This window comes from Halichoerus grypus, chromosome 1 (assembly GCF_964656455.1).
Source record: "Halichoerus grypus chromosome 1, mHalGry1.hap1.1, whole genome shotgun sequence".
NCBI lineage: Eukaryota > Metazoa > Chordata > Mammalia > Carnivora > Phocidae > Halichoerus > Halichoerus grypus.
This window is the reverse complement of record NC_135712.1, coordinates 16,206,956-16,233,274: the sequence shown is the minus strand read 5'-3', so window position 1 is coordinate 16,233,274 and position 26,319 is coordinate 16,206,956. Positions and strand designations below refer to the sequence as shown.

Genomic DNA, 26,319 nt, shown 5'->3' with positions numbered 1-26,319 from the left:
AAAGAGGTTAACGATTTCGCTGCATTCCCCCTAAATTACTTTTTATGATATAATTAATCATGATTATTGGTCATTAACAAATAATATAGTTTTCTTTGCATTTTCTGAACTTACTCAAGTTTTTTACTTTTTTCTAAATCAATATGAAAGACATACAGGACCCATAGAGTTCAGAACTCTATTTCTTAAATTACAAAGAGAAGTTAACTGAGACATCAACCAGGATTTACGCTTATATAATTTCATTAATTTCCTAACATAAGGAACCATATTCCAGAACTTGCTCTCATCACTGGCTCTAAAAGCCAAGCACAACTGTTCACAAAAGAATAAATGTTGTTAAATATTTTAGAAGTAACAAATTATTGCATAATTTACACTTAATATAAAAGACCACAAATAGCAACTTTGAAATTATGTTTTGTGTTACAACTCTACAATAAACAGGGTTTGCACATCCAGAGACTAATTAGTACTCAAGAATTACGGTATTATTCTGGCAACAAACAATATAGAATTTTTATTTAGTTGGTCAGCAATACACATTACTCAATTTGTAAATAATAAAAAATGAAATCTATATGAAGGCTAATTAATAAAAATGGCAACAAGATACAATGGGCTTGATTCTTTATAGTCAATGTGCAAAGGCACTGATGATTTTTACATTATAAGTACCTGGTCATTGACGAGCATCTCTTCAATTTCTTCCTCACCTAAGTTTTGTTGCATTATAAAACGTAAGCATTCAAAAAAAGCTGATATTACTGCTGAGCACTCTGAAAAGCTGGTTTTTATTCTTTCTGTTGACAGCCTAAGAAATAATAAATAACTATGGCTTATTCTTTCACAAAAAAGAAAATAAGCAACTCAGAAACACCTAAATAAAGACATGGATAAGGCATCATACCAAAAGAAGAGAACTTTTTACAGTAAAATTCTGAAACTAAAAACTAAGAACAATAGGAACTTGAAAAAGTGTGAAAAAAGCATATTTTCAAATATGTCAACAAAAGAGAATACATATCTATTTTCTATTCAGGAACAAATCCATCTGAAATTTTAAAAAGAGGACTTAAATAAAGATAATAATGTAGTAAAAAATAATTTTGTAATCATTAATAAAACTGAGTATCTTTTTTAAGTTCAACAATTACACTAAGAAATGATTTTTTTAAATTATGACTTTAAAAACAGCTATCATATTTAAGTTTATGGAAGTTACAAACTCTTCAGTGGTTCATTTTTTCCATTTGGGCATCTGTATTTATCAACATAACAAAAAATGACATTTGAAAAATGGTCTACTTCCATCTAAGGCCTTACCATATCCATTGCACTTTCTATTGTGTACTACAACTGAACCCTTGAAAGTACCCAAGAAAAGGATTCCAATTGTAATTCTCTGAAAACTCTAAAAGTGCTTAATGAACAGCAAAACAATTTGGAGAAATTTAAATCAGACAATAACGAGTATGTCATCCTACCCATATATGCAAACAAGAAAAATCTCTTGCGATCAAGAAATTTAAACTCCTTACCCTGCAAATACAGAGGTGAGGAAATTTTTGAAGAAATCCAACTTTGGATCTGTAATGGTCTGAGGGAGTTTGCTGATAAATGGCAAAAGATAAGGATATATGACAGTAGCCAGACCCCGACCACCTTCACGGATCACAGCTGACAGCTTCGGAAACACACTTTTTTTTGCATTTACATGAAGCCAACAGTCCTAACACAGGAAAGATTATAATAACAATTAGAGATCATAAAATACTTTTCCCAATTAAGAGACATATAAGCTCTCAAAAGTAATAATCATGCATTCTACCTAGAGAGGTTAAAATCTCTCATCACTAAAACTAAATTTAAACTAAAACTCAGAAACTTTAATAAATTTATTACATATAGTAATCATACACCCCACATGCTTAACACATAATTGATCAGAAATAATTAACTTAAAAGACTTCTATAAAAGCTGCTTTGTAAAAGGGACAGCAATATTCAATCTTAAATAAAAGATTCAGATATACTGACTTCACTGGACCACATAAGGTTTAAAGAATAATTGATACTGGCTAAACTAAAAGTACAATAAAAACTCTATGCCATTTTATAGTCAGTTTAAGATTTATACCAAGTTTTGGATTAAGTATTTTATTTCTAAGAAAATATTTTTTTCCAGTAAGTTTTAGATAGTATAATCTGATAGGCTCTCTCTCACATCATATCTAAGGCTTCTAAAATACAAACTAAGAAGACAAATATTCCCCGATGTACTGAATGTACCTCTCTTACACACCTCAATAGTTGTAAGTGTATACAGTACAGCTTCCCAGAGAGCTGGGCACACAATGGGGTCACTGTCATCAATGCTAAGTAGAACAGATGGGCTCACTTTGGATGCTTCCTCTTTCATCAACTGTGGAATACGCTGGCACAAAGCAGAAACTAACTCAAAATAAGCTGAGCGGATCTAAAACAAAAAAGGAAAAGCTGGATTAAATTAAAGCCTAGTAGAGCTACAATGAAATTTTTATTTAATAGCTTAATAGTTTATTCATACTAACCCTCCCATTAATAAAACTAAAAAGCCTAGAAAAAACATTTTAAAATCTTCCGTAGAGTATGTGGGCTGAAAGGACATTAGGAATTACCACATAAAAGTGAAGGCACAAAGAATTCAACTTTCTATTTCTTTGGCTGAAGCCAGATCCTCTCTAGTGGCTGAGGCCTTCAGTTGGGGCCTCAAATTATTCCTATTGATGCACTAGGCTACTAGGCTGCACAAAGTTAAATACAACCAAACAAACAAAAACTAAGAAACCATCAGCCACTATCAGCAGAAACAAAAGATGACACAGAGATCTGAGACTTTAAATCTTAGAATTATCAGTTACAAATTCCTTATCAACAATTCTTATTATATTTAAAGAAGCAAAAGTTTAAAGAAATCTGAAAGGAAAAGGATCTCAGAAAAAGCACAGCAGATGTGAAAAAGAATGAAGCACAATTCCTAAACTAAAAATAAACAGGCAGAAAGAAAAATAGATACATGATAGATAGATTAGAACTCAATTCACAGTTTAAGAAAAGATCATGAGAAATAAAGAGTAAAAGAAATTATCCACCAAGTAGCATGGGAAGACAAAAAAGATGAAAAACACCAAGGTCAACATAAAACACAGAGGATAAAGAAGGTTTAATATATATTTAATCAGAATCCCAAAGGAAGAGGAGAGAATGAAGTAATGGAAATATCTGAAGAGGTTAATAGCTACGCATTCTGTAGAGCCAATGAAATACACCAATCTACAAACTCAAGAAATCCAACAAATCCCAAGCAGGACACATAAAAAGGAATCTACACCAAGACACAAAATGGTGCAACTACAAAAAAAAAAAAAACAAAACAAAGAGTAAACCTTAAAAGTGGCCAGAGGAAAAAGACAAACTACCTTCAAAGTAAGGACAGTAAGACTGACATCTAACTTCAATAGGAACAATATAATCAACAAGAAAACAACTGCCAATATTTAATCCTGTACCCAGTTAAAATTTAGGTCAATGAGAATGAAGGGGTGCCTAGCTGGTTCAGTCGGTAGAGCATGAGACTCTTGATCTCAGGATTGTAGCTTTGAGCCCCACATTGGGTGTAGAGATTACTTGAAAAAATAAAACCTTAAAAAAAAAAAAAAAAAAGAATCAAAGTGAAAAAAAATATCTTCTGATAGAGGAAAGAAAAAGACTTCATCATTGGCAGACCAACACAAAAAGAAATCCAAAGGACATGTTCTACATACAAAGCAGATGATCCCAGATGGAAGGATGAAAAAAGGAATAAAGAGCAAACAAAGCAATAAATATGCAGGTAAATCCAAATGAAGATTCAAAGAGTATCATAATAATATTTTCTGGGATAAAAAAATACATATACACATATATTAAACCTCACAAAGTACTTTATTTCTGTGTATTTTATATAAAATATTACCAAATCGATTTTAGCAGTGTACTTAAAAAGATAAATACACAGCATGACTAAGTTTATCTCTTAAATGCTAGGCTGGAAAATTATATGATCATTTAAACATATCAGAAAAAGCAATCAAGAAAATTTTATCATTAATTTATGACAAATACTCAGCAAATTAAGAATAAAAAGGAAACTTTAAACCTTATAAAATCTAGAGAAAGCATCATACTCAAAATATTTTTTTTAAATAAGGAATTTTTTTTTTTAAGATTTTATTTATTTATTTGGCAGAGAGAGAGAGACAGCGAGAAAGGGAACACAAGCAGAGGAAGTGGGAGAGGGAGAAGCAGGCTTTCCACAGAGCAGGGAGCCCCATGTGGGGCTTGATCCCAGGACCCTGGGATCATGACCTGTGCCGAAGGCAGACGCTTAATGACTGAGCCACCCAGGCACCCCCATACTCAAAATATTAAGAGTCTATAACTATTTCATTAAAGTCAGGAACAAGAAAAGGATGCCAGCTATCACCACTTCTACTCAACTGCAGGACCTAATTAATACTAAGAGACAAGGAAAAAAAAGAATTGGAAAGTAACCCAAATAAGTAGCTATAATCATAACAAAATAACAGGCTATAAAAAATATTCAAAAAGATCTAAACACTGGCTATTAGAACTAACAAGAGTTTGAGAGAGTTGCTGAATATAAATTAACATACAAAAGTATAGGATACCTATATCAGTACAAACAAAATAAAAAATGTAATAAAAAATGTAACAAAAAACAAAACCCATTTCACAACAGCACCAAAAATTATAAACATGATCAGGATGAAACACATTATAAAATACTATTTTAGGATGAAAAGGGCCTAACACAGCCTAAAAATTTTTTAAAAAGAACAAAGCTGGAGGGTTTCCAAATTTATTACAAAACAATAATAATCAAGAGAGTGTGGTATTGGTGTAAGGATAAACATATAAATAAATGGAATAATGAGTCTAAAATTAAAATCCAAGATATATGGTCAACTGAATTTTGACAAAGGTGCCAGAGTAAGGATAAGACAGTCTTTCAACTTTCAGGATACTTCTATGAAAAAAACTAATTTGGGGCACCTGTGTGGCTCAGCTGGCGACTCTGCCTTCGGCTCAGGTCATGATCCCGGGGTCATGGGATTGAGCCCTATATCAGGCTCCCTACTCAGCAGGGAATTTGTTTCTCCCTCTCCCTCTCTTCCCCCACCCATGCTCTCTCTTTCCCTCAAATAAATAAAAAGAAATCCTTGCAGGGGCACCTCGGTGCTCAGTGGTTGAGCGTCTGTCTTCGGGCTTGGATCATGATCCCAGGGTCCTGGGATCGAGTCCCACATTGGGCTCCCTGCTCCACGGGAGGCCTGCTTCTCCCTCTCCCACTCCCCCTGCTTGTGTTTCCTCTCTCGCTGTGTCTCTCTCTGTCAGATAAACAAAATCTTAAAAAAAAAAAAAAAAAGAAATCCTTGCAGATTTGAAGGGATATGAATGAAAATGTTCACTGCTGCCTGTTTGTGAAGGCAGGGAGTTGGAGGCAATCAGGGCGTCTACCACTGAGAGAATGCGGTGGGGGGGGGGGGGGGACGGTAAAATGGAAGGAATGCAATTCTGAGTACTACAGAGCAGTTAGAAGGCACGGACCAAATATACATATAAGAACATGATAGATTTAAAGTATTTTAGTACTTTTGATTTCTTTCTTTTCAGAGAGAGAGAATCTTAAGCAGGCTCCATGCTTAGAGTGGAGCCCAATGAAGGCTCAATCTCACAACCTTGAGATCATGACCTGAGCCAAAATCAAGAGTTAAGACGCTTAACCAACTGAGCCACCCAGTACTTAAAAAGTACTAAGTAAAAAATAAATGGAACGAAATATAGTATAATATCATTTATTTGAATTAAAAATACATGCAAAAGGGCTATGATGTGCCTAACAGAGAAAATGCATATTAGATAAGCTTCATTCAGGCATGACTTCTAGTGCTATTGTCCAGGAGTTCAATGTTAATGAATCAGCAAATATTAATATTGTAATAAATTTGGAAACCCTCCAGCTTTGTTCTTTTAATCAGCATATATTAAGATGTCTTTAAACAAACATACATAAAACAAGGTTATATATTGACCGAGAAAAATGTTGTGACCAAAGACTCGCAGACACCTAATCTTGTATTTGCCTAGGAGCAATGCTTCAGTATTCACTAATTCAATGTTTGCGGGTTCTTCATATAACCTAATTACCATGAATAACAAGCATCAACTTTACATACAAAAGGACATACACTAAGCACATTTAGAATGGTTAGCTGGTAGAAGTGGAGGATGAAAAGGGAAGCAGAGACAAAAGAGAAAAAATGCATTAAGTTAGAAGAGCCTCACACAAAGCAACAATTTTAAAGCACAATGAACAGAGGAGTGTAATAATATAACTCTGAACTTGAGGTCTAAATAACTAAATAAAAAAGTGAAAATACAATAACATTGAAGTAAAAGAGGAATTCAGTCCAACCACAAAGATGTGTTCACTGAGTTTTAAACATAAATAATAAGCATAAAGCAAAAATATAAACTAACAATATCAGAGTGGAAAAAAAGGAATCACAGAAATGTTTACAATAAAAGATTAAGATACCTGAGGTATACTGTGTTTTCCATATTTCCAAAACTTATTCTGTGATAAAAGAGACTTAAATTTCTCCTCCAGAGAATCAAGCTCATTATCAGGTAAGAGGCAAAGCAATTTTTTTAAGGCCAATAAGGAACAAGTTACAACCCGATAGAATTTAGCTTCTCTTTCTTCCTCTGCAACCGTTCTTGATGTGAAAAGAAAATAAATATACATAAGGATTGAAAATAAGCCAAACTGCATATTTGGCACTTCTATTTTAAATGTTTTATCATTAAATATCTACTGAAGTTGCTTTATTTCTACATTCTACCTCCCTGTGCCAACCCTCCTCCCTTAAAATATGAACATACACAGAATTTTAATCACATATTTTTCAACTAATACAAGGTGAAAGTAGATGAAAAGCTGTGACTTGAAAAAAGTGTGCAAATATATTGCTCTCAGTAGCAAGATGATTCTAGGAAATGGGTATCAGTGCATCTAAGATTACTTTCCATTATGAACTTCTCATAGTTTTATTTGTACATAAAAGTAAATGTGACATTTTACTACTCTTTCAACAGAACTATTCATAGTTCTTCACTATTTCAACCAGACCTTAAAATGATTCCTGCTAGGACTATCAAAAGGTAAATGTGGGAAAAACATAAAAATATTTCTTTGTAAAAGAACAAAACACGTAACTCCCAGATAATTCAAATTAAACAGCAGGACAACTTGCAAGTAAAAACACTTAAAACAGCACCTGGCATATAGTATTATATTAAGTATTTTCATCTCTACTTTTACAATCCCTTTTTAAAAAATGTGACCTTGAAATGATCGTCTTATTACCTATGAGCGAAACAAATTCTTAACATGAGTTATATAGATAGAACATAACTTACTGTGGGTCACTGAGTGTATCAGGTGTTTCTTTTATAAGATGATCCTGCAGCACCTATGGGGGGGTGGGGAAATTCCATAACCTTGAGATTTTATTGAACTGTCAATGGTGAACAGTTAGAACATAAACCTTATCTGACCTAAAAGTTTTTACCCCTTCCCCAAAAAAGTAGCAAATAAAGCAGCAAAACTAAAAGATTTGAATTTTACCTATTTTTCTTTCCCTATCAATCCCCAAGGTTGACTGCTTTTGGGGTAAAAAGGAGAGGGTACTTCTTCTGAACATCTCCAATACCTGTCAAGAGGAATTTCCCCTTAAATACTCCTGGTCTCTTGCTCCTCCATTCCTCTTGTACACAGCAGTGAAGTAGAATTCCCGATGAGTAAGTTTGGAAGAGAAATTAGGTTGTTTTCCTCTCCCCTCTTTTTGAGCGCCTCCCAGCTCATAGAGGAGACCACATGTTGTGCTCTGCTTCATCATGGAGAAATGTCTAAGGTTCCGTTCAAAGTGGGTAAGTCTGCCTACTTCCAGGGTGCAGACTAGGGAACCCACTGTTCTAGGACCCCTTTTATCGGCAATAACAATAGGTAACATTTACTTAGCTTTTCCACATGCTAGGTATTGCTTTGAATACATTTCATCCATTGACTAAATTAATCCTCACAACTACTCAATGAAGTACAATTTCCACTTTAATAGATGAAGAAATAGAGGCACAGAAACTTGCCCAAGGTCACATGCAAAACTAATGGCACAGTGGGACTAGAACCCACTGTGTGTATGACCTGGAGCCTATGTTCTTACAGACAGTATAATGTAATAACTATAAATCTGACATTTTGGTCTTCATTTGCCTAACTCCTCTCTACAAAATTGGTTTTGAACTTGGGAAAGTTCAAACTCAGTACCTGTAAGAACTGTGACATAACCAAGTAAAGGGAGAATAATGAAGGAAATAATCCACATATTCAATGATCAGTTACCCATCCATAACAAAGCCAAGAACAAAAAACCAACCAAATGAAAACCTGAATAGCCAAATTAGTTATCTCAAAATCCATTTTCTAAAATTCCTAGTGTTCCAACTCATCACACTTCACTCTCACAACACTTAATACTTGATATGTTAAATAAACCAATGATTCTTGGGTTAGACAACTCCCTTTGAGAATATGATTAAAGCTACAAACCCCATCCCTAGAAAAACAAACTTGGTAAACCTGAAAAATAAAGAATGGAAGAACCAAGAACTTAAATGGGGGCACGTGTGTGTGTAGGAGAGGTATTAGGTGGAAAGATCAGATAGGTAAGCCTATTTATATAGACTTCTGAAGGGCAATTTATCACCATCTATAAAAATTTTAAATGTTCTTATCCTCTGACTCAACATATGGTTACTATAAATTTTACTATCACTCCACAGGGTATGAAGAGATCTATTCAAGAATGTTCACTGAAGCAGTATTTGTTATAATAAAAAACTGAGGGAAAACCCCAAATGTTTATTAATATAAAAGGAGTTAAATAAACTGTTGTACATCCATATCAGAAAGTCAACAAAAAGAATGAAGTAGATCTGTATACATGTACTGATATGGAAATATGGGGAAAATAAACTTAGATTTATTTTTTAGATGTATTCTTTCTTCAGATTTTGTAACATAAAGCATAAACCCAAATCTTTTAGGTACTACAATATTTATAAATTAAAGATGAAAAATTTAAATAACTTAGAAAGATTCAATCCAAAATGTTACTTATGTTAAAAATCAAAAATGGTCAATTTTGTTAAACACCACTTACTTATTCCTTCACAAGGCCAGGTAAAAGAGCTATCATTATAATATGCCTTATATCCCTTAAATACTTGAGGAAAAAAATAGAGAACAGTTCCAAGAACTTACACTTGTAATTTCATCCTTACAAAATGCTATGGCTTCAGGTTGCTTGCTTGGAGGGAAAGCTGCTTCAAAGGCATCTTTTGCTGCACATGCAGCTGGTGTGTAAGTATCACACTGAGCCATTAGCCAATAGCCCATTAAACTTTTTAAATAAGGAGCCAAGTGTTTCTTCACTTTAAGGATAAGTTTTTCAAAAGCCTGCTGTGTGGCTTCTCGAACCCGGCGATCATGATCCTAGTAAAAATATAACATGGTTTAAAATAGCTCCAGCCCATAAAAATACAAATACAGACATTTCTGGATATGCTATGATGACCCATTAATAAGAATTCACCTATAGGCAGAGCTAAACTAAAATTATTAAGTTTAAAAATTGTGAGAAATTTGATTAATTTTTCCTTTGCCCCTTCTTGCAATGAGATAAAAACTATTCAAGATAGACTCAAATTCACACTCACTCTTTTGCAGCAAACATGCAAAGAAATTAAACTGTCAAATTTTACTATGACTAGAAAGTATCTAGGTAATTCTCTAGTAATTACCTAATTTCTGAAAACAGACTCCCAATACACTTTATACAACTAACATGATCCAATCTGCATAATACTGACGTAACATTTTATAATCCTCACCAAAAATGAATCATATAAATGTAACAGTCCCCATGACTTCAATCAAAAACTGTATAACAACGACAACAAAAAACTAGTATAAGTTTTTTAATACTTACAAGTGAAATTTTGCAGAAAATTCTTGGCCAGTATGGAAGGACTCCTTTTACAATTTCTGTGTCTCTCTCTGTACACATGGTTCCAAATTCCTGCATAGCCTAAAAATAAATTAGCAACATTACTAAGGATCAACAGCCACAATATTGTCTATTGATTATATTTATTCTGTTCTAGAAGCTTAGTCTATTTTATATAATGGGAGAATACACTGCTTCTGTTTATGCCATATGGGACTAATTTGAAGAGTTCCTTCACAACATACTATAATAGAAACTTCTCATTTTTTTTTTTTTTTTTTAAGATTTTTTTTATTTATTTATTTGAGAGAGAGAGAATGAGAGAGCAAGCACATAAGAGGGGGGAGGGTCAGAGGGAGAAGCAGACTCCCTGCCGAGCAGGGAGCCCGATGCGGGACTCGATCCAGGGACTCCAGGATCATGACCTGAGCCGAAGGCAGTCGCTTAACCAACTGAGCCACCCAGGCGCCCCTCATTTTTTTTTTTAATAAAATGTATACAAACAAAAACTCCATTTAATACTATAGGGTCAAAATTACATTCTCTAATGGGAAAAACCATACACCCAGAATTCCAAAGTGGTTCAAGTAAGTGCAGAACAACAAACTAATTTATAGCCCAGAAAATAAAAGGTAAAAACTAAGCTTAAGTCTATGTGTCAGAAAAAAGTACAATTGTAAAAGAACTTATTAGTGATAAACGATTGCTCATTTTTCTTTACATAAAATATACCAATGACATTTTATTCTAACAAAAGGATTTTCTCGATCATTTTTATGAAAAACATAAAACTTGCTTTTAATTTTGTCGTGACATCTTTCTTAGAAAGTTTCCGCAGCACCATTCGGAAATCAGAATCTACAAGACTGTCAATCTCTTCAGCTCCTTGAATAGCAGGAACATAGCCTAGGTCACTCTGAGATGTTCCAAAACCAATAAATCCAGGCACCGTTCCCTGTTCTTTGGCAAGCAGTTCTGCAGCTCGGCCACTGTTTGAAGGCTGATAAGAAAGTTGAGAGAAAAAAAGTCAGAGTCCAGGAAGTGTTCAAAATTTAACTTTGAGTTCTTGTCCTTGACAATTCTCAGAGAGGAACAAGCTTTTATTTGATGACTGTTTTTTTTTAAAGATTTTATTTATTTCAGAGAGTGAGAGCACAAGCAGAAGGAGAGGCAGAGGGAGAGGGAGAAGCAGACTCCCCGCTGAGCAGGGAGCCTGACACAGGACTTGATCCCAGGACCCCGGGATCATGACCCCAGCCAAAGGCAGATGCTTAACTGACTGAGCCACCCAGGCACTCTTATTTGAGAACTTTTTATTTCCTAGCCTAAGATTTCATCTACTGCAATGTTCCCATCACCAAGAACCTATCAATAGTGATCCTAGTGCTATTTCCTGGTCTGCTAAACATCAGAACAATGTTGGTTAAATTGGATACAATTATTAGTGGCTCATGATTACCAACTTAATGGGTCATGACAGCATTTCAAAAAAATAGAATAAAACTTTAAAACTCAGAATGCATCACATATGGTTAAGAATAAGTACTATTTTATAAAAATCTTAATTTCCAAATTAGTATAAAGAGTATATATACACACATATGTGTACTATGTAATGATATAAAATTAAATTCACACTTGAATTACATCTTTTCATTCATCCACTCAACAACCACCATGGGACAAGTCTAATGATAGCTCTTTCTAAGATTAGGAGTTCCTTGAGGGCAGACACACTCATTTCTACATACCCAAAGTTACCCTAACTTCTTTGAGCTATAATGGATACAAATTACATTACTATGGACATAAAATCAATACAATGGTCAGGGTATAAGATACACTCCTTTGAACCATAGTCAGTAGTTTGTTAGATGGATACTCAATATAGTAGCTTCTTAATGCAAAAAGTTAAGGGGATTGGTTGTGACAAAAAAAAAATATTTAAACTGTTGAAAGAATGTAACATATTCATTGTCATCTAATAGAAAAATACCTCTGGGATGCCTGGGTAGCTCAGTCCGTTAAGCCTCCAACTGCTGGTTTTGGCTCAGCTCATGATCTCAGGGTTGTGTGACTGAGCCCTGTGCTGGACTCCATGCTCAGCGCTGAGTCTGCTTGAGATTCTCTCTCTCTCCCCCATCCGTCCCCCTGCTCACGTGCACTCTCTTTATTTAAGATTTTAAGTAAAATCTTTAAAAAAAAGAAAATGCCTCAGTTCAATGTCCAGGATGACATTAGAATCCATTTAAATTCACCTGTTCCTTTATAAATAAATAAATAAATAAATAAATAAATAAATAAATTCATCTGTTTCTGACTTCTTTCTAAGAATGGTTGAAAGGGCTACCCAAATGTATGATTTGATTTGCTCATACCTAGCAAAATCGTGTTTGGGAAACTCATTTGTCAGGAAATAATCTGGACTACTTTCTAAACTGAAATGAGTGACCAGAAATGAAAATGATAACCTGAATTACTTTTTTTTTTTTCAAAACAGTAGCATTTAAGACTGATTTCAAAAAAGGTTCTCTATTTTAGAACTGTCTTAAAATGAACTAACATTATTCAATTCACCTTTCTCAATACTGGTACATGGATAAACAGCTACAATGGAAATTAGTGAATTATAATACAATTCTGAAAACTAAATATGATAATATTAGGACATCAGAATTTTATCTATAACATCACTTACAGTTTTATTATAAAACAGAATAATGAAATCATATAAAAATTAATGCTAAAAGCTAAAGGAGTCAAGGGGTGCCTGGGTGGCTCAGTCGGTCAAGCATCCCACTCTTGATCTCAGCTCAGGTCTTGATCTCAGGGTCGTGAGTTCAAGCCCCACACTGTGCTCCATGCTGGGCATGGAGTGTAATTTAAAAAAACAAAAGGGGGTGCCTGGGTGGCTCAGTCAGTTAAGCAACTGCCTTCGGCTCAGGTCATGATCCCAGGGGCCTGGATGGAGCCCCACATCGGGCTCCTTGCTCATCAGGGAGCCTGCTTCTCCCTCTACCTGCTACTCTACCTGCTTGTGGTCTCTCTCTCTCTCTCTCTCTGTCAAATAAATAAATAAATAAATCTAAAAAAAAAAAAAAAAAAAGCCAAAGAATTCAAGGCTGAACTCTGAACTGACCGGAAATATCCAAGCTGATAGTGATAACTACATACAGAATAAAAGGTATCAGATTTCCAACTTCCAGTTTTAAAGTAACAAATTACTTCAAAAATATACTAATTGTATCTTTTATTCAATGTCTACTTTGAGTTTAAAATATAGTTACTGTTTCTTGTTACTTCCTCTACTGCATGTTAAATGCTTATACCCACAGTTCAAAAATAAGAACCTTGATTCTATTTCTGAAAAATAATTTTCTTACACTACACCTACTTCATTCTTTTGTGCCTGTCTTCTAGAAGTAGTAGAGGTGGCAATCCTGAGTACACAGTTTAAAGGCCAAACTCAGGAAGACTTACAAGGTCTTTCCCCATCTGGCCTTAGCTTTTCCCAGGCTTATCTCCTTACACTCTTTTCTTCCCTTGTCACAGTTCCTCCTCTCCTCTCCCAATTTTGTTACCACCACTTATGTTCCAGTCCCAAAGTGAAGTCACAGTTCTCTGAATATGCTATGCCTTTCACAATCTGATCTTTGTGTAATCTTTTCTCTCCACCTGAAAACCTCTTCTTCCTTTTCATTGCCTGACAAACTCCTACTCATCCTTCAAAACACACTCTTGTTTTCAATGCTTGCCTCCCTCAGGTCAATTATCATTCTTTTTCTGTTCTCCCATCTTCTTTCTACTCATACCCATATCATAATTCTTTAATATATTATAATCATTTGCTTACTTATATGTTTATCATTAAATTAATAGTTCAAGAACAAGAAACATCTGTCTATGATCTTTGAGTACATGACATTCAGTACTCAAAGTCTGTTGGACGAAAGAATGCCATTCTTTTTTTTTTAAATAGGTTTTTCTTTTTTTAAGATTTTACTTATTTATTTGACAGAGACAGAGATAGCGAGAGTAGGAACACAAGCAGGGGGAGTGGGAGAGGGAGAAGCAGGCTTCCCGCTGAGCAGGGAGCCCAATGTGGGACTCGATCCCAGGACCCTGGGATCATGACCTGAGCCGAAGGCAGACGCTTAACGACTGAGCCACCCAGGCGCCCCTAGAATGCCATTCTTAAGTTCAAATCTCAACTATGCAACTTCCCCTTTCTCTAAGCCTCAGTACCATCATCTTTAAAATGAGAAAATAGTAAGTTACTAAGCCATTACTTGGGTTGTCAAAATTAAATGTAAATTTTTAAACCATTAAAATTGATTCCAGCAAGAATCATCAAAGGATGCTAAAACCATTAGGTGAAAGTTTGTGAGAAAACAGATTATTCCCAGTCTCAAAATACCACTCCCCATATTATTTGTTAATAGCCAACAGAAAAAGATACCTTTACAATGGACATCACCTTAACCAAGTGATTAAATAACACCAATAGTGGGACAAACACGTGCACCCTGAGGCACTGATGATGGTACAACATCTATGAAGCATTCCTATCAAAAACTGTTTAACCTGAATCTCACCATAAGGAACAACTGGACAATTCTAAATTAAGCAAAACAACTGCCCTAGACTTTTCTAAATTGTCCCTGTCATAAAAGAACTGCCCTCAAAAGAAAAAGAAAAGAAAAAAACCCCAAAGGAAAACTACCTAGAGCTAAATGGTTAAATGAATGGAATCACTCCTTGATTGTATCTTAGATGTTTTTAAAAATGCTGTATCTAAAAACAAGTTATAGAGATCATTATTGACATCTATATAGAAATCTGAATACAATGTTATCTATTATTAGACAGTAGTAGTATACTGAAGTTAAATTTTCTGCATGTTGTAATTGTTCACGGTTATGAAGAAGAATGGCATTTGTTTCGAATATACATGTTGAAGTACTCAGGAGTTAAGTGTCATGATATATGCAACTAATTCTCATATGGTTCAGCAAAATACATATATTTAGAGAAAGAAAACAAATGTGACCAAATATTAACAATTGATGAATCTAGGTAAAAAACATACGGCTTGTCAGTCTAATATTTTTGCAACTTATCCTGTTTGGAATATTTTAAAAAATAAAAAAAAACTGTCCAAATAAAAAATTAAAATTAAATGAGAATGCAAGTAAAGTGCTTAACACAGTACCAACACAAGGCAAGTTACTATTATTACAGTTGCTACTATTTGCCAAAAACAGATCAAGTGAGAGATCTAAGAAAATGTACTGATATCACTAGAATTTGATCAGAAGCAGGAAAAATGCACTCTCATAATATTGGACTGTGCCATAACAAGCCTAATACCATAAAAATATATCATTATAACATCCCTAATGATAAGTTTAATCCATTTTCGGGTCTTCTTTAAACAAGTATTTAGGGGCACCTGGGTGGCTTAGTCGTTAAGCATCTGCCTCCCGCTCAGGTCATGATCCCAGGGTCCCGGATGGAGCCCCCAGTGGTGGGCTCCCTGCCCAGTGGTGAGCCTGCTTCTCCCTCTCCCTCTGCTGCTCCCCCTGCTTGTGCCCCCACCCTCTCTCGCAAATAAATAAATAAATAAATAAATAAAATCTTTTAAAAAAATATTTAGTGAGCTTCTACTATATACTAGTCCTTGTTCTAGGCTCCTAGAACAACAGCCTTCATAAAAACACCTGCCTTCATAATACATCCCAATGAAGCAAGACAGTAAATGAAGAAAGACAGTAAATTACATAGTATGTGAGAAGTCCTAAGGGCACAGGAGTAAAATAAAGCAGGAAAGGAGCACAGGGAGTGGGAGGCTACAATTCAAAATAGGGCGATCATGACAGACCTCACTGGGGTGTCTCAAGCAAATTTGTAGCCGCCTAAAAGAAGAGCCTTAGGGAGCCTTCCAGGCAAGGTCAAGGCTCGGTGAGGAGGTCAGTGTGGCTGGATGGAGCGAGCGAGGAGGAAGCTGAAGATGGTGCCAGAGAAAGGAAGGGGCCAGAGGCTGACCACATACCATGTATACCATCGTAAGGGATTTGGCCTTTACCCCGAGGAATCTGGGGAGCCCCAGCAGGTTTTTGAGCAAAAGACCGACATGAGCCGAGATGCCCTGCACACCAGGCTCACTTTAAATGCTTTCTACCCAATTCCCTTGTTCCTAGTACCACACACCCCCACCCCCGCTAGCCCGGCGAGGTAACCTTCCAGGTGAAACGGTTACTGAACCATTCCTTAATGGAAATTGTAGGAGGTGTGCTCGGGTGGAGACAGCTCTGGCATGGAACATCTTTTCTCTCACAAATCCCCAATCTGCTCAGAGACAACCCACCCGGTTCGGGGGGACGCACACACAACAGAGAGGTCACACTCGACACGCAAACACACGCCTCCCTACAGCCGCGCTCCACACGCCCTCCGGACGCGCGCGTGGTAGAACCAGCCGCTGCGAGATGAGGACTCCCCGGCCGGCCGAGTACCCTCCACACTCACCCTCAGGTTCCCCTTGGTCCGCTGCTTGTTCTTCCCGCCCATGGTCGCGGTCTCAGCCGCACTCTCAGCCCGCAGCCCCCTAGTTGACACGGCCGGGCCACAACTTCCGGCTCCTCGCGCCGGAAAAGGGCCGACTAGAGCGACTTTCCCGGCCCTCCCCTTCCGCCACCCACCCGGCCCTCCTGCCCCCCCACTTCCGCTCCCGCCTCCCGCCGCGTCCTTCACCATCCACCGCCGGAAACGTCACAACTAGAGCCCCGCCTGTCTGAGTGACGTCATCCATGCCCAATAAGAGGCCAAGCATGAGACCCGAGACTTCAAATCCTGTCTTTTTCCCGCTTTCTGGGAGCGGGATTTGTTCCCCTCTTAGCGGGTAGGCAATTGGGATGATCCGTAATAAGGGCATTTTCACATAAAGGTAGCAGAAGAATTACATGATAGTGGCTGTGAAAACAGGGAAATGGTTGACCTACAATGCAATCATTCGCATCACCTGGGCGTTTATTAGAAATGCAGAGGGGCCCCTGGGTGGCGCAGTTGGTTAAGTCACCAACTCTTGATTTCAGCTCAGGTCCTGATCTGGGCGTCATGGAATTGAGCCCCGCCTCTGGCTCTGTGCTCAGCGGGAGTGGACTTCATATTCTCTCACTCTCTCCCTCAACCCCTCCTGCTTGTGCTCTCTCTCTCAAATAGATAAATAAATCTTAAAAAAAAAAAAAAAAATGCAGACTGTCGGGGCCACCTTAGGACTATTGAATCAGAGTCTGCATTTTTAAAAAAGTAGGCTCCATGCCCAGCGTGGAGCCCAAGGGGGAGGGATCAAGACCTGAGCTGAGATCAAGAGTCAGAAGCTTAACCGACTGAGCCACCCAGGCACCCCAGATTCTGCATTTTTAACAAGATTCCTAGGTGTTGTTAAAATTTGAGAAGTAGTGCTCTAGGCAATATTCTCTAAATCCCCCCCCCTTTTTTGTATCAAAATTGTTAAGTGTGGTTTTTAGAAAAGTCTAGTAAAATTTGAAATGTACAGATCTTGTACTAAGTGATTTTGATTCTCAATGACACTAGAGAAACATAAGCACAGGGGCGCCTGGGTGGCTCAGTCGGTTAAGCGGCTGCCTTCGGCTCAGGTCATGATCCCAGGGTCCTGGGATCGAGCCCCGCATCAGGCTCCCTGTCTCTCATGTCCACATCCTCACCCCTTTATACTCAACTCCATGATACTGAGACTCTGCAAACTCTTTCTCCTTTATTCAACTGTCTTCCTGTTAGGTTCCATCCACAGTGGGGACTAGAAGGAGAGTGAGACAAGAAGGAGAAGTGACTTGCTCCATTCCCTTAGCATCATCCCAGCAGTGGTGCTTTGCCCTGGCAGCATCAGTTCGTTTAGGTGGCAGTCGGTTTCACTCTGCATCTTTTTTTCAATCATCAGTCACCCTTATTGTGCACCTCAGGGGTACCAGTAACTGAGCAGCCAGGCAGGAACATCCCCCTTAGAGGGCTGATTCCTAGCTCCATGGGACACTTCCTCTGACCTCTAGACTTCTCTGAATATAGCTTATACTGTAGACTGGAATTCAGAATCAAGTAAATATTTCACATGATTTTAGCAATAAAAATAAATTCTCTCCCTAAAACTCTCCCTAAAAAAGAAAAGCAAAATGAAACAAATACACTTGTACATCAGTAAAGTTGATGGCTTTGTAACACAAAGAGGAATTATTTCAGTGAACTCTAGGGCACATTCATTTAGACTGTGTATCTGTGTGGAATATATCTTACAAACGAACTGCAAAAAATTCTTAAGCTATTTTCAATAATTATAATATCATAATAATATCAGTACTATTATTCTGAAATCAAATCAAATATGTAATTATTATAAAGGTACACAGAATTTTGGGGGGATGATGAAAATATTCTGTATCTTGATTGAGGTAATGGTCACAACTATAAGCATTTGTCAAAACTCATAGAAGTCTACATGAAAAAAGATGAGTTTTTACCTAAATTCATATTTGATTTAAAAAGCAAATATGTAATTATGTTAATGCCATTAGGAACTAAGAAAAGAGATATAAAATCAAAAAGGTTTAAGATAGGGGTGCCTGGCTTGCTCAGTTGGTAGAGCATGACACTCTTGATCTTAGAGTTGTGAGCTCAAGCCCCATGTTAGGTGTAGAGCTTAATTTTAAAAAAAAAGGTTTAAAATAAAATTTATAAATTTGAAATTAAAAAAATAGTATGAACTCCTATGTGCATGTGTATACATATGTTTTTTAATAGTATTTTCCGTCTTTGTTTCCTGAAAAGGTCTAGAAACAATGGCAAACCTCGTAGCAAGGGGTGCTATTAAAGAACAGTGACAATCAACAAAATCTAGAATTTGGGAAAGTCTACGAGACAAGCAATCAGTTTTATAAATATGCTGAAGGACGAGCAGGAGGAGAGGGAAGAGAAGGAAGAGAAAGGGGACCGATTGAAAGAGACTAAAGAGACATATCAACCAAATGCAAGTGTGGCTCTTGTTTTTATCATAATTCAAACAAACTGTTAAAAAAAATTCTGAGATATATTGGATATTTGGTGACATTAAAGAATGGTTGTTAATAATTTTGGGGGTGTGACAAAGGTATTTTGGCTATGTTAAAAAAAAGAGTCTTTGTCTTTTAAAGATACACATTGAAGCTTGTACACAAAAAGATAACAATGTCTGAGATTTGCTTCAAAAAATCCAGTGGAGTAAGGGGTAAGGGCAGAAATGTGAATGTACCTATAAAATACTCTCTACACTACTCTGATACCATACTTTCAGACTGTTCCTCCTAATTTTCCTTTCTTTGGTTTTCTTTGATGACTCATTTGCTTCTATGGAGTTTTCAAATATTGAATATTGGAGTCCATTATTCGGCAGGATTCGGTTCAGGCCATTTGCTCTCTTCATCCATAGTTTCTGCCTATGCAATTTCATCCATATTCACAGCTTTTTGCCTAAATTTATATGCAGTCCAGACCTTTTTACAATAAAAACCTATGTAGACAATTTCTATTAGAAAGCTTAATTTGAGGGGCGCCTGGGTGGCTCAGATGGTTAGGCATCTGCCTTCAGCTAAGGTCATGATTCCAGGGTCCTGGGATCGGGCCCCGCATCAGGCTTTCTGCTCAGCAGGGAGCCTGCTTCTCCCTCTCCCTCTGTCTCCCCCCTGCTCATGCTCTCTCTCTCTCCGTATCTCTGTGTCTCAAATGAATAAATAAAAAATCTTTAAAAAAAAAAAAAAAAGAAAGCTTAATTTGAATGTATTTTGGGCACTCAAATTCAAATTCATCAAAATGGAATTATTTTACCCCCAAACTTGGTTGTCTTATATTGTGTATCTTGGTAAAATGCACCACAATAAATTCACCTCCACAAGCCACACTTGTGAGAATAAACCTTCCTATCACTGTCTCCCTTGTACCTCTATTCAATAAATTCTCAAATCCTAACAACTTAACCTCCTAAATATCTTCCAAATGTATCCACATTTCTTTTTTAAAAAAAGATTTATTTATTCATTTCTGAGAGAGAGAGAGAGAGAGTAAGAGAAGGATGGAGGGAGAGAATCCTCAAGCAGACTCCCCGCTGAGCACAGAACCCGATGCCCAGAGATCATGAGATCCATGAGATCACGACCCATGAGATCATGACCTGAGTAGAAACCAAGAGTGGGACACCCAATCAACTGAGCCACCCAGGCACCACCAAATGTATCCACATTTCAATCTCCATCTCCATCTCCACCTGCTAAGCCAAGAATCATTCTTTGGCAATAGCCTCCTCATTGATTTGCAAATATGCATTCCACCTTCAATCTAGGATACATGCTGCAGCCAGAGGAGTATTTAATTTAAAAATGGCCTATAAAGTCATATATTACATGGCCCTAGTCCACCCTCCAAGCTGTCATGCCATTCTGTTCATTACTTGCCAAACATGAGCTACTTTTTAAAAAAATATTTATTTATTTTTATTTATTTATTTATTTATTATTTATTTATTTATTTGAAAGAGAGACAGAGAGCACAAGCAGGGGCAACAGCAGAGGGAGAGGGAGAAGTAGGCTCCCCACTGAGCAGGGAGCCTGATGCAGGGCTTAATGGGGGGCTCGATCCCAGGACCCCGGGATCATGACCTGAGCTGAATGCAGATGCTTAACCACTGACTGAGCCACCCAGGCACCCCAAATGTGTCACAGGCTCTCCAGCTTCAGCATCTTCACTAAGGCTATTCTTTTGGGGTGAAAATTTCTTTGCCACTCCCTCTCTCCAAACCCCCTGCTCTTCCCAAGTTCAGCTGGGTCAGATTCTGCTGTATGCATTCTCATGGATTGTTCTACTTACAAAAATTGAAAATAAATAGCAGTCTCAATGGTTGTCAAATGTCTTTCTCTCCAACCAGAATCAAAATTTGATGAGGACTGGGTCCAGTTTTATCCATTCCAGAATGGGTAAACAGTTATTGAATAAATAATAAGTATTAGCAATAAATTTAGGGGAAAAAACAGCATTCAATTACCAGCATTCTTTTTTTTTTTTTTCAATTACCAGCATTCTTGATCGTTGTTCTGTAGTTCCAGGTACTACAAAAATATATCAAAAACAAATAAGTAATGTAAATATTGGAAAGTAGGCCACTGGAGTATTATTGGCATATTGTGATTGTCTACTTGAAAAACACAAGAGTGTTAATAAAAGAAATATTTATTTATTTTATTTTTTATTTTTTTATTTTTTAAAGATTTTATTTATTTATTTGACAGAGAGAGACACAGCGAGAGAGGGAACACAAGCAGGGGGAGTGGGAGAGGGAGAAGCAGGCCTCCTGCGGAGCAGGGAGCCCGATGCGGGGCTTGATCCCAGGACCCTGAGATCATGACCTGAGCTGAAGGCAGACGCTTAACGACTGAGCCACCCAGGCGCCCCAATAAAAGAAATATTTAAAAGAATAAAATACTTTACAAAGATAGTCAGATATTAAATAAATATCCAATATAATAAAGGTATTGATTTGACTAACAATAACAGAAAATATAATGAAAAAAGATGATATTCTAAGTAGCAATAAAATATATATCAACAAGAATAAAATAATAAAATTTATATCCTATATGAAAAAAAATACAAAAAATGTACTGAGGAGCATAAAAGCTTTATGGAAAGATATCTTTTGTTTCTGGACAGAAAAGTGAAATAATGGGGAAATGACAAGGGACTATATGTTAGCTCTTCAGAAGGCAGGTTCTGGGTTCATGTTGACTTTCTAGTCCAGGTCCTCAACTTACTAACTGCAAATTTGTACGTTTTACTTAACTGCTCTGATCCTCAGTTTTATTGTGTGTAAAGTATATTTATCAAAAGGATTGCTGTAAAGAGATTGTCCTTGGAAAGGATTTTGCACAAAACCTGATAAGCATTTAATACATATTAGTTATTAGTATTATGTCCATTCTAATCAAAATATGTATAATTTAATGCAACCAAAAGTCTTAATGAACTTCAAAAATATGATTTGAAAGTATGTCTGAGAGAGTAAAGGAAGAATCAAAGGATGTTTTTAGTAAATAATGCTGAGAGGAATTTGTTCAATCAGGCAGTAATATCAATTTTGAAGTTATAATAAATGAGTTCTAAAATAAAAGACTTAATTGAAGATAATTATTAAATCCAAAATACTTAAAAATTTAAGAATAGTATATAAGAGCAGTACCAAGAGGAAAAAGGCTACAAAAATTTAATCAGAGTCATAAATAGATGATGAAAAAAATCACAAAAGTTAAAAGATGTCAATCTAAAAAAATATGCATATAAATCTAATGTATTCCCAATCAAATTCCTGGTAAGATTTTTTTTAAAGATTTTATTTATTTGAGAAAGAATGAGAGAGCATGAGTGGGGAGGGGCAGAGGGAGAGGGAGAAGCAGACTGACCCCAGACGCAGGGCTTGATCCCAGGACTCCAGGACCATGCCCTGAGCCAAAGGCAGAGGCTTAACTAACTGACTGAGCCACCCAGGTGCCCCAAGATTTTGTTTTTAAGTATCACAAAACTATCTCAAAAGCTCATTTGAAAGGATACACATGAAGAATAGCTACAAATATTTTGAAAAGCAAACAGAAAAAAATGATTCATCTAACAAACTTTAAATCGTGAGATATTGCCATAACAATCCAAACAGTGTTGTTTAGGAATAAATAGTGAAATAGAAAGGCACATCCAGAAGCCCACCTTCAGGCTCTGATAAGAGTAGCATCTCAAACGTCTGAAGAACATGGATTGTCCAACAAATATCATTGGAACAACTGGTTACTTTTTGAGAAAATAATTTAAATGCCTATTTCATGCAGCACTCTAAAATGAACTGCTAAGGACTGAACATTAAAAATGAAGCCATAAGATGTTGCATAGAGATAGACATATATGTCATAAAAGTACAAAGAAATTTATGGGAATGATAAATACTTTCAGGGTAGGGGTTAATCTGCCAGGGATTGTTGTAATAAACAAAAGAACTCAAGCGGAGTTCAACTATACTGGTAAAGTTTTATTTCTTTAACAGGGTTGCAAGATTATGACTGTTTATTGTTTTATCTTTTTACCTTTTTGTACAAGGTAAATATTCATAGATAAATAGGATGAATGTTGCATATCATTTTCACAAGATTTTTTTAAAGTAATCTCTACACCCAACATGCGGCTTGAACTCACAACCCCAAGATCAAGCCGGATGTTCTACTGACTGAGCCAGCCAGGCACTCCTTTCACAAGATTTTTAAAACAAACGAAATTACAAGGTTATATAAAGAGATATATTTTACAATTATCCTGGAGTTCAGAAAGTGTTGGGGAAGGTCATGGAAAAGAACTGCTGGTTGACCCATGAGCTGGACCCAGGTAGTGGGGGGGCTCCTCACTACCCCTCTGCCCCCCCTCCCTTGAAATGTGTGTTCCATTTGCCTTTCTTGCTCCCGGAGACTGATTCAGCCTGGAGGTAATGATATGGTGTTAAGAACACCGGCACAGTATATGTGACTGAACCTAGTTAAAACCTCTTTATATAAACTTTTAAGATTTGGTGGGCTGGTGTGGGGATTCATTCATCTTGCTGCCACCCAAGAAAGCCTCCTATGTAAGTTCCCTTTGTTTATTAAAACTGTCACCTCCCAGGGGTCAACATCTCAAGCTATAAGGTAATTAGTAGGTCACAATACCTGGTATGGAAGTAAGATGGGGCTAATAGGAGAAAGCTGCATGTCTTCTAAGACTGTTTATAATAGTAAAAGGCCTAACAGTGGATGAATATTTGAAAAAAATTATTAAAATCTAGAAAGATGATAAAACCCTGGGTATATTTCTATTAAGCCTGAGTAAATGCATTAAAAAGTTAAGAATATGATATTTTGGTATTGTATATCCCAATTATTTGTTTATCTGGGTCAGATTTATTAAACATTCTGATCATACAATTAATGGATTTTAGATAGCAGACTTTCTTGATTATTGGTCTTTGATCTTACGTTTTGTAACGCTGAAATAGTGGATTTATTCTGCTTGCATTATCTTCATGGCCAACACACACAATAAAATTCATACTAAGTAAATTTTTTAAAAATGTTTTATTTATTTATTTGACAGAGAGAGAGAGAGCACAATCAGGGGGAGCGGCAGCCAGAGGGAGAGGGAGAAGCAGATTCCCCGCTGAGCAAGGAGCCTGATTCGGGGCTCGATCCCAGGACCCTGAGATCATGACTCAACCTGAAGGCAGATGCCTAACTGACTGAGCCACCCAGGTGCCCCGGCATCTTCTTTCTGGACTCACTTTAAAAAATAAAGCTTATTTTTTCTGTTATTCTGCTTAAAATATATTATCATTCTTTAATAGAAAGTTGTTGAAAATGTATTCCAAATTACCATAATATGGCTTAAAAAGGCAACAAAGAAATATGACTACCTCCCCGAAGCGACAAAAATTCAAGTTTTTGAGATCAAAAGGCAAATATTCAATGACTCAACCTGAAGGCAGATGCCTAACTGACTGAGCCACCCAGGTGCCCCGGCATCTTCTTTCTGGACTCACTTTAAAAAATAAAGCTTATTTTTTCTGTTATTCTGCTTAAAATATATTATCATTCTTTAATAGAAAGTTGTTGAAAATGTATTCCAAATTACCATAATATGGCTTAAAAAGGCAACAAAGAAATATGACTACCTCCCCGAAGCGACAAAAATTCAAGTTTTTGAGATCAAAAGGCAAATATTCAAAAAGATTAGAGTATTCTTAAGTTGCACAATAAACAAATTTCCACCAAAGATGACTCCCTCTAGTTTTGCCACTTAATGGACAAATTTTGTTCAGGTATACACCTACACTCATGATTCTAGAAGAGAGAAACTCATTTTTAGTTTCAGGACAAAGCATCCAGTCAGTCCAAAACACAGAAGTTGGGAAGTCAACTTGGTCCATGGATGGGTAAGTGACCTAGGTTGGCAAATTGGACTGAACAGAAGGACCTTTATAAGATTTTAGGAGGAAAGGATTTCTTCTTTTCTTACTACAGAATAACAAAGACTCCTGGCATATTTCAACTCTAAGGGGAAACAGCTTAAGGCTAAGGCTAAAAACCCCTTGTTTCAAAAGCGTCTTTATTTTCCCCTATGAGTCTCCTGTAAAATAAAACAAAGCAAAACAAACAAAAACCACGTGCCACCTAGTACTCTGGAGTGGCATGCCTCTTCCTTCCCTCCCTGCCCTCCCAGTGGAGGGGGGAGGTGTGGCCTCTCAGATTACACCTGGGAAGCTCCCAAGGTTTTGAACCAACAGAAAGCCTTCCCAGTTGATACTCCAAAAAAAGAAAACCATAAAGAAAACTATTGATGGATTTAAATACATTAAATTAAAATGCTTTTTTTCCCTATGTCAGAAAAAACAAATAGACAAATGGGAAAATCTGCAACATTACCTAGGGGCCAATGTGCTTGTTGTTAAAAAAATGCTTACAAATAAATATTTTAAGGCTGCCCATTTAAGTAAAAATAAGTAAAGCATAAATAGGCATTTACCACAAAGGAAATATAATTGACCCACTCTAAAAGTCAAATGAAGATAACATAAAATGTAGATTTTTCATCTAAAAAAAAGACAAAATAATAATAATGGTGATTAAAATCTAGAGAAAAGGAATTTTCAGAATTGCAATTTTTATTTCTTAACCTTTCATAAGTGCAATTTGACAAGAGAAATCCAGGGCTTAAGAGTGAATTTCCACTTTTGGAAATCTAACATGAAGACATAATGGATGCTCACAGTAGCTTTGATGATTGGAAAACAAAACCGAAAACAGAACAAAACAAAAACCGAAAAAGGTTACAATCTCATTGATTAGGGAGCAAAAGGCAAGTTGAGGGCAAAGCGTAAGACTGCAGCACAAAAATTGCAACCCCCTCCCCCCACGCTGGGGTATATGTGTGACATTCCTCAGGCACTCCTGGCTGCCTAAGAACAAAGGAAAGGAAAAAACAAGTGGTTAACTGATAGAGATCACAGTCATGTAGGACGTGAGTCTCCATTAGTTTGCAACTG

The 26,319-nt window shown here is 36.6% G+C and overlaps 1 protein-coding gene across 2 annotated transcripts in view; it reads right to left on the bottom strand.

The window, feature by feature from the left end:
* Nucleotides 1–16,848, bottom strand: part of LTN1 (listerin E3 ubiquitin protein ligase 1) — a 62,318-nt gene extending 45,470 nt beyond the window's left edge. For both annotated transcript variants that reach the window (XM_078055017.1, XM_036111252.2), the window contains exons 1-9: nt 16,704–16,848; nt 10,972–11,175; nt 10,158–10,256; nt 9,431–9,661; nt 7,528–7,580; nt 6,644–6,824; nt 2,306–2,479; nt 1,542–1,732; nt 679–814 (exon numbers count right to left, since the gene is read on the bottom strand). In XM_078055017.1, coding sequence (XP_077911143.1) covers nt 679–814; nt 1,542–1,732; nt 2,306–2,479; nt 6,644–6,824; nt 7,528–7,580; nt 9,431–9,661; nt 10,158–10,256; nt 10,972–11,175; nt 16,704–16,745 — 1,311 coding nt within the window. In that variant the 5' untranslated portion in view covers nt 16,746–16,848. The remainder of the gene's footprint in view (nt 1–678; nt 815–1,541; nt 1,733–2,305; nt 2,480–6,643; nt 6,825–7,527; nt 7,581–9,430; nt 9,662–10,157; nt 10,257–10,971; nt 11,176–16,703) is intronic.
* Between the last annotated feature and the right edge of the window lie 9,471 nt (nt 16,849–26,319).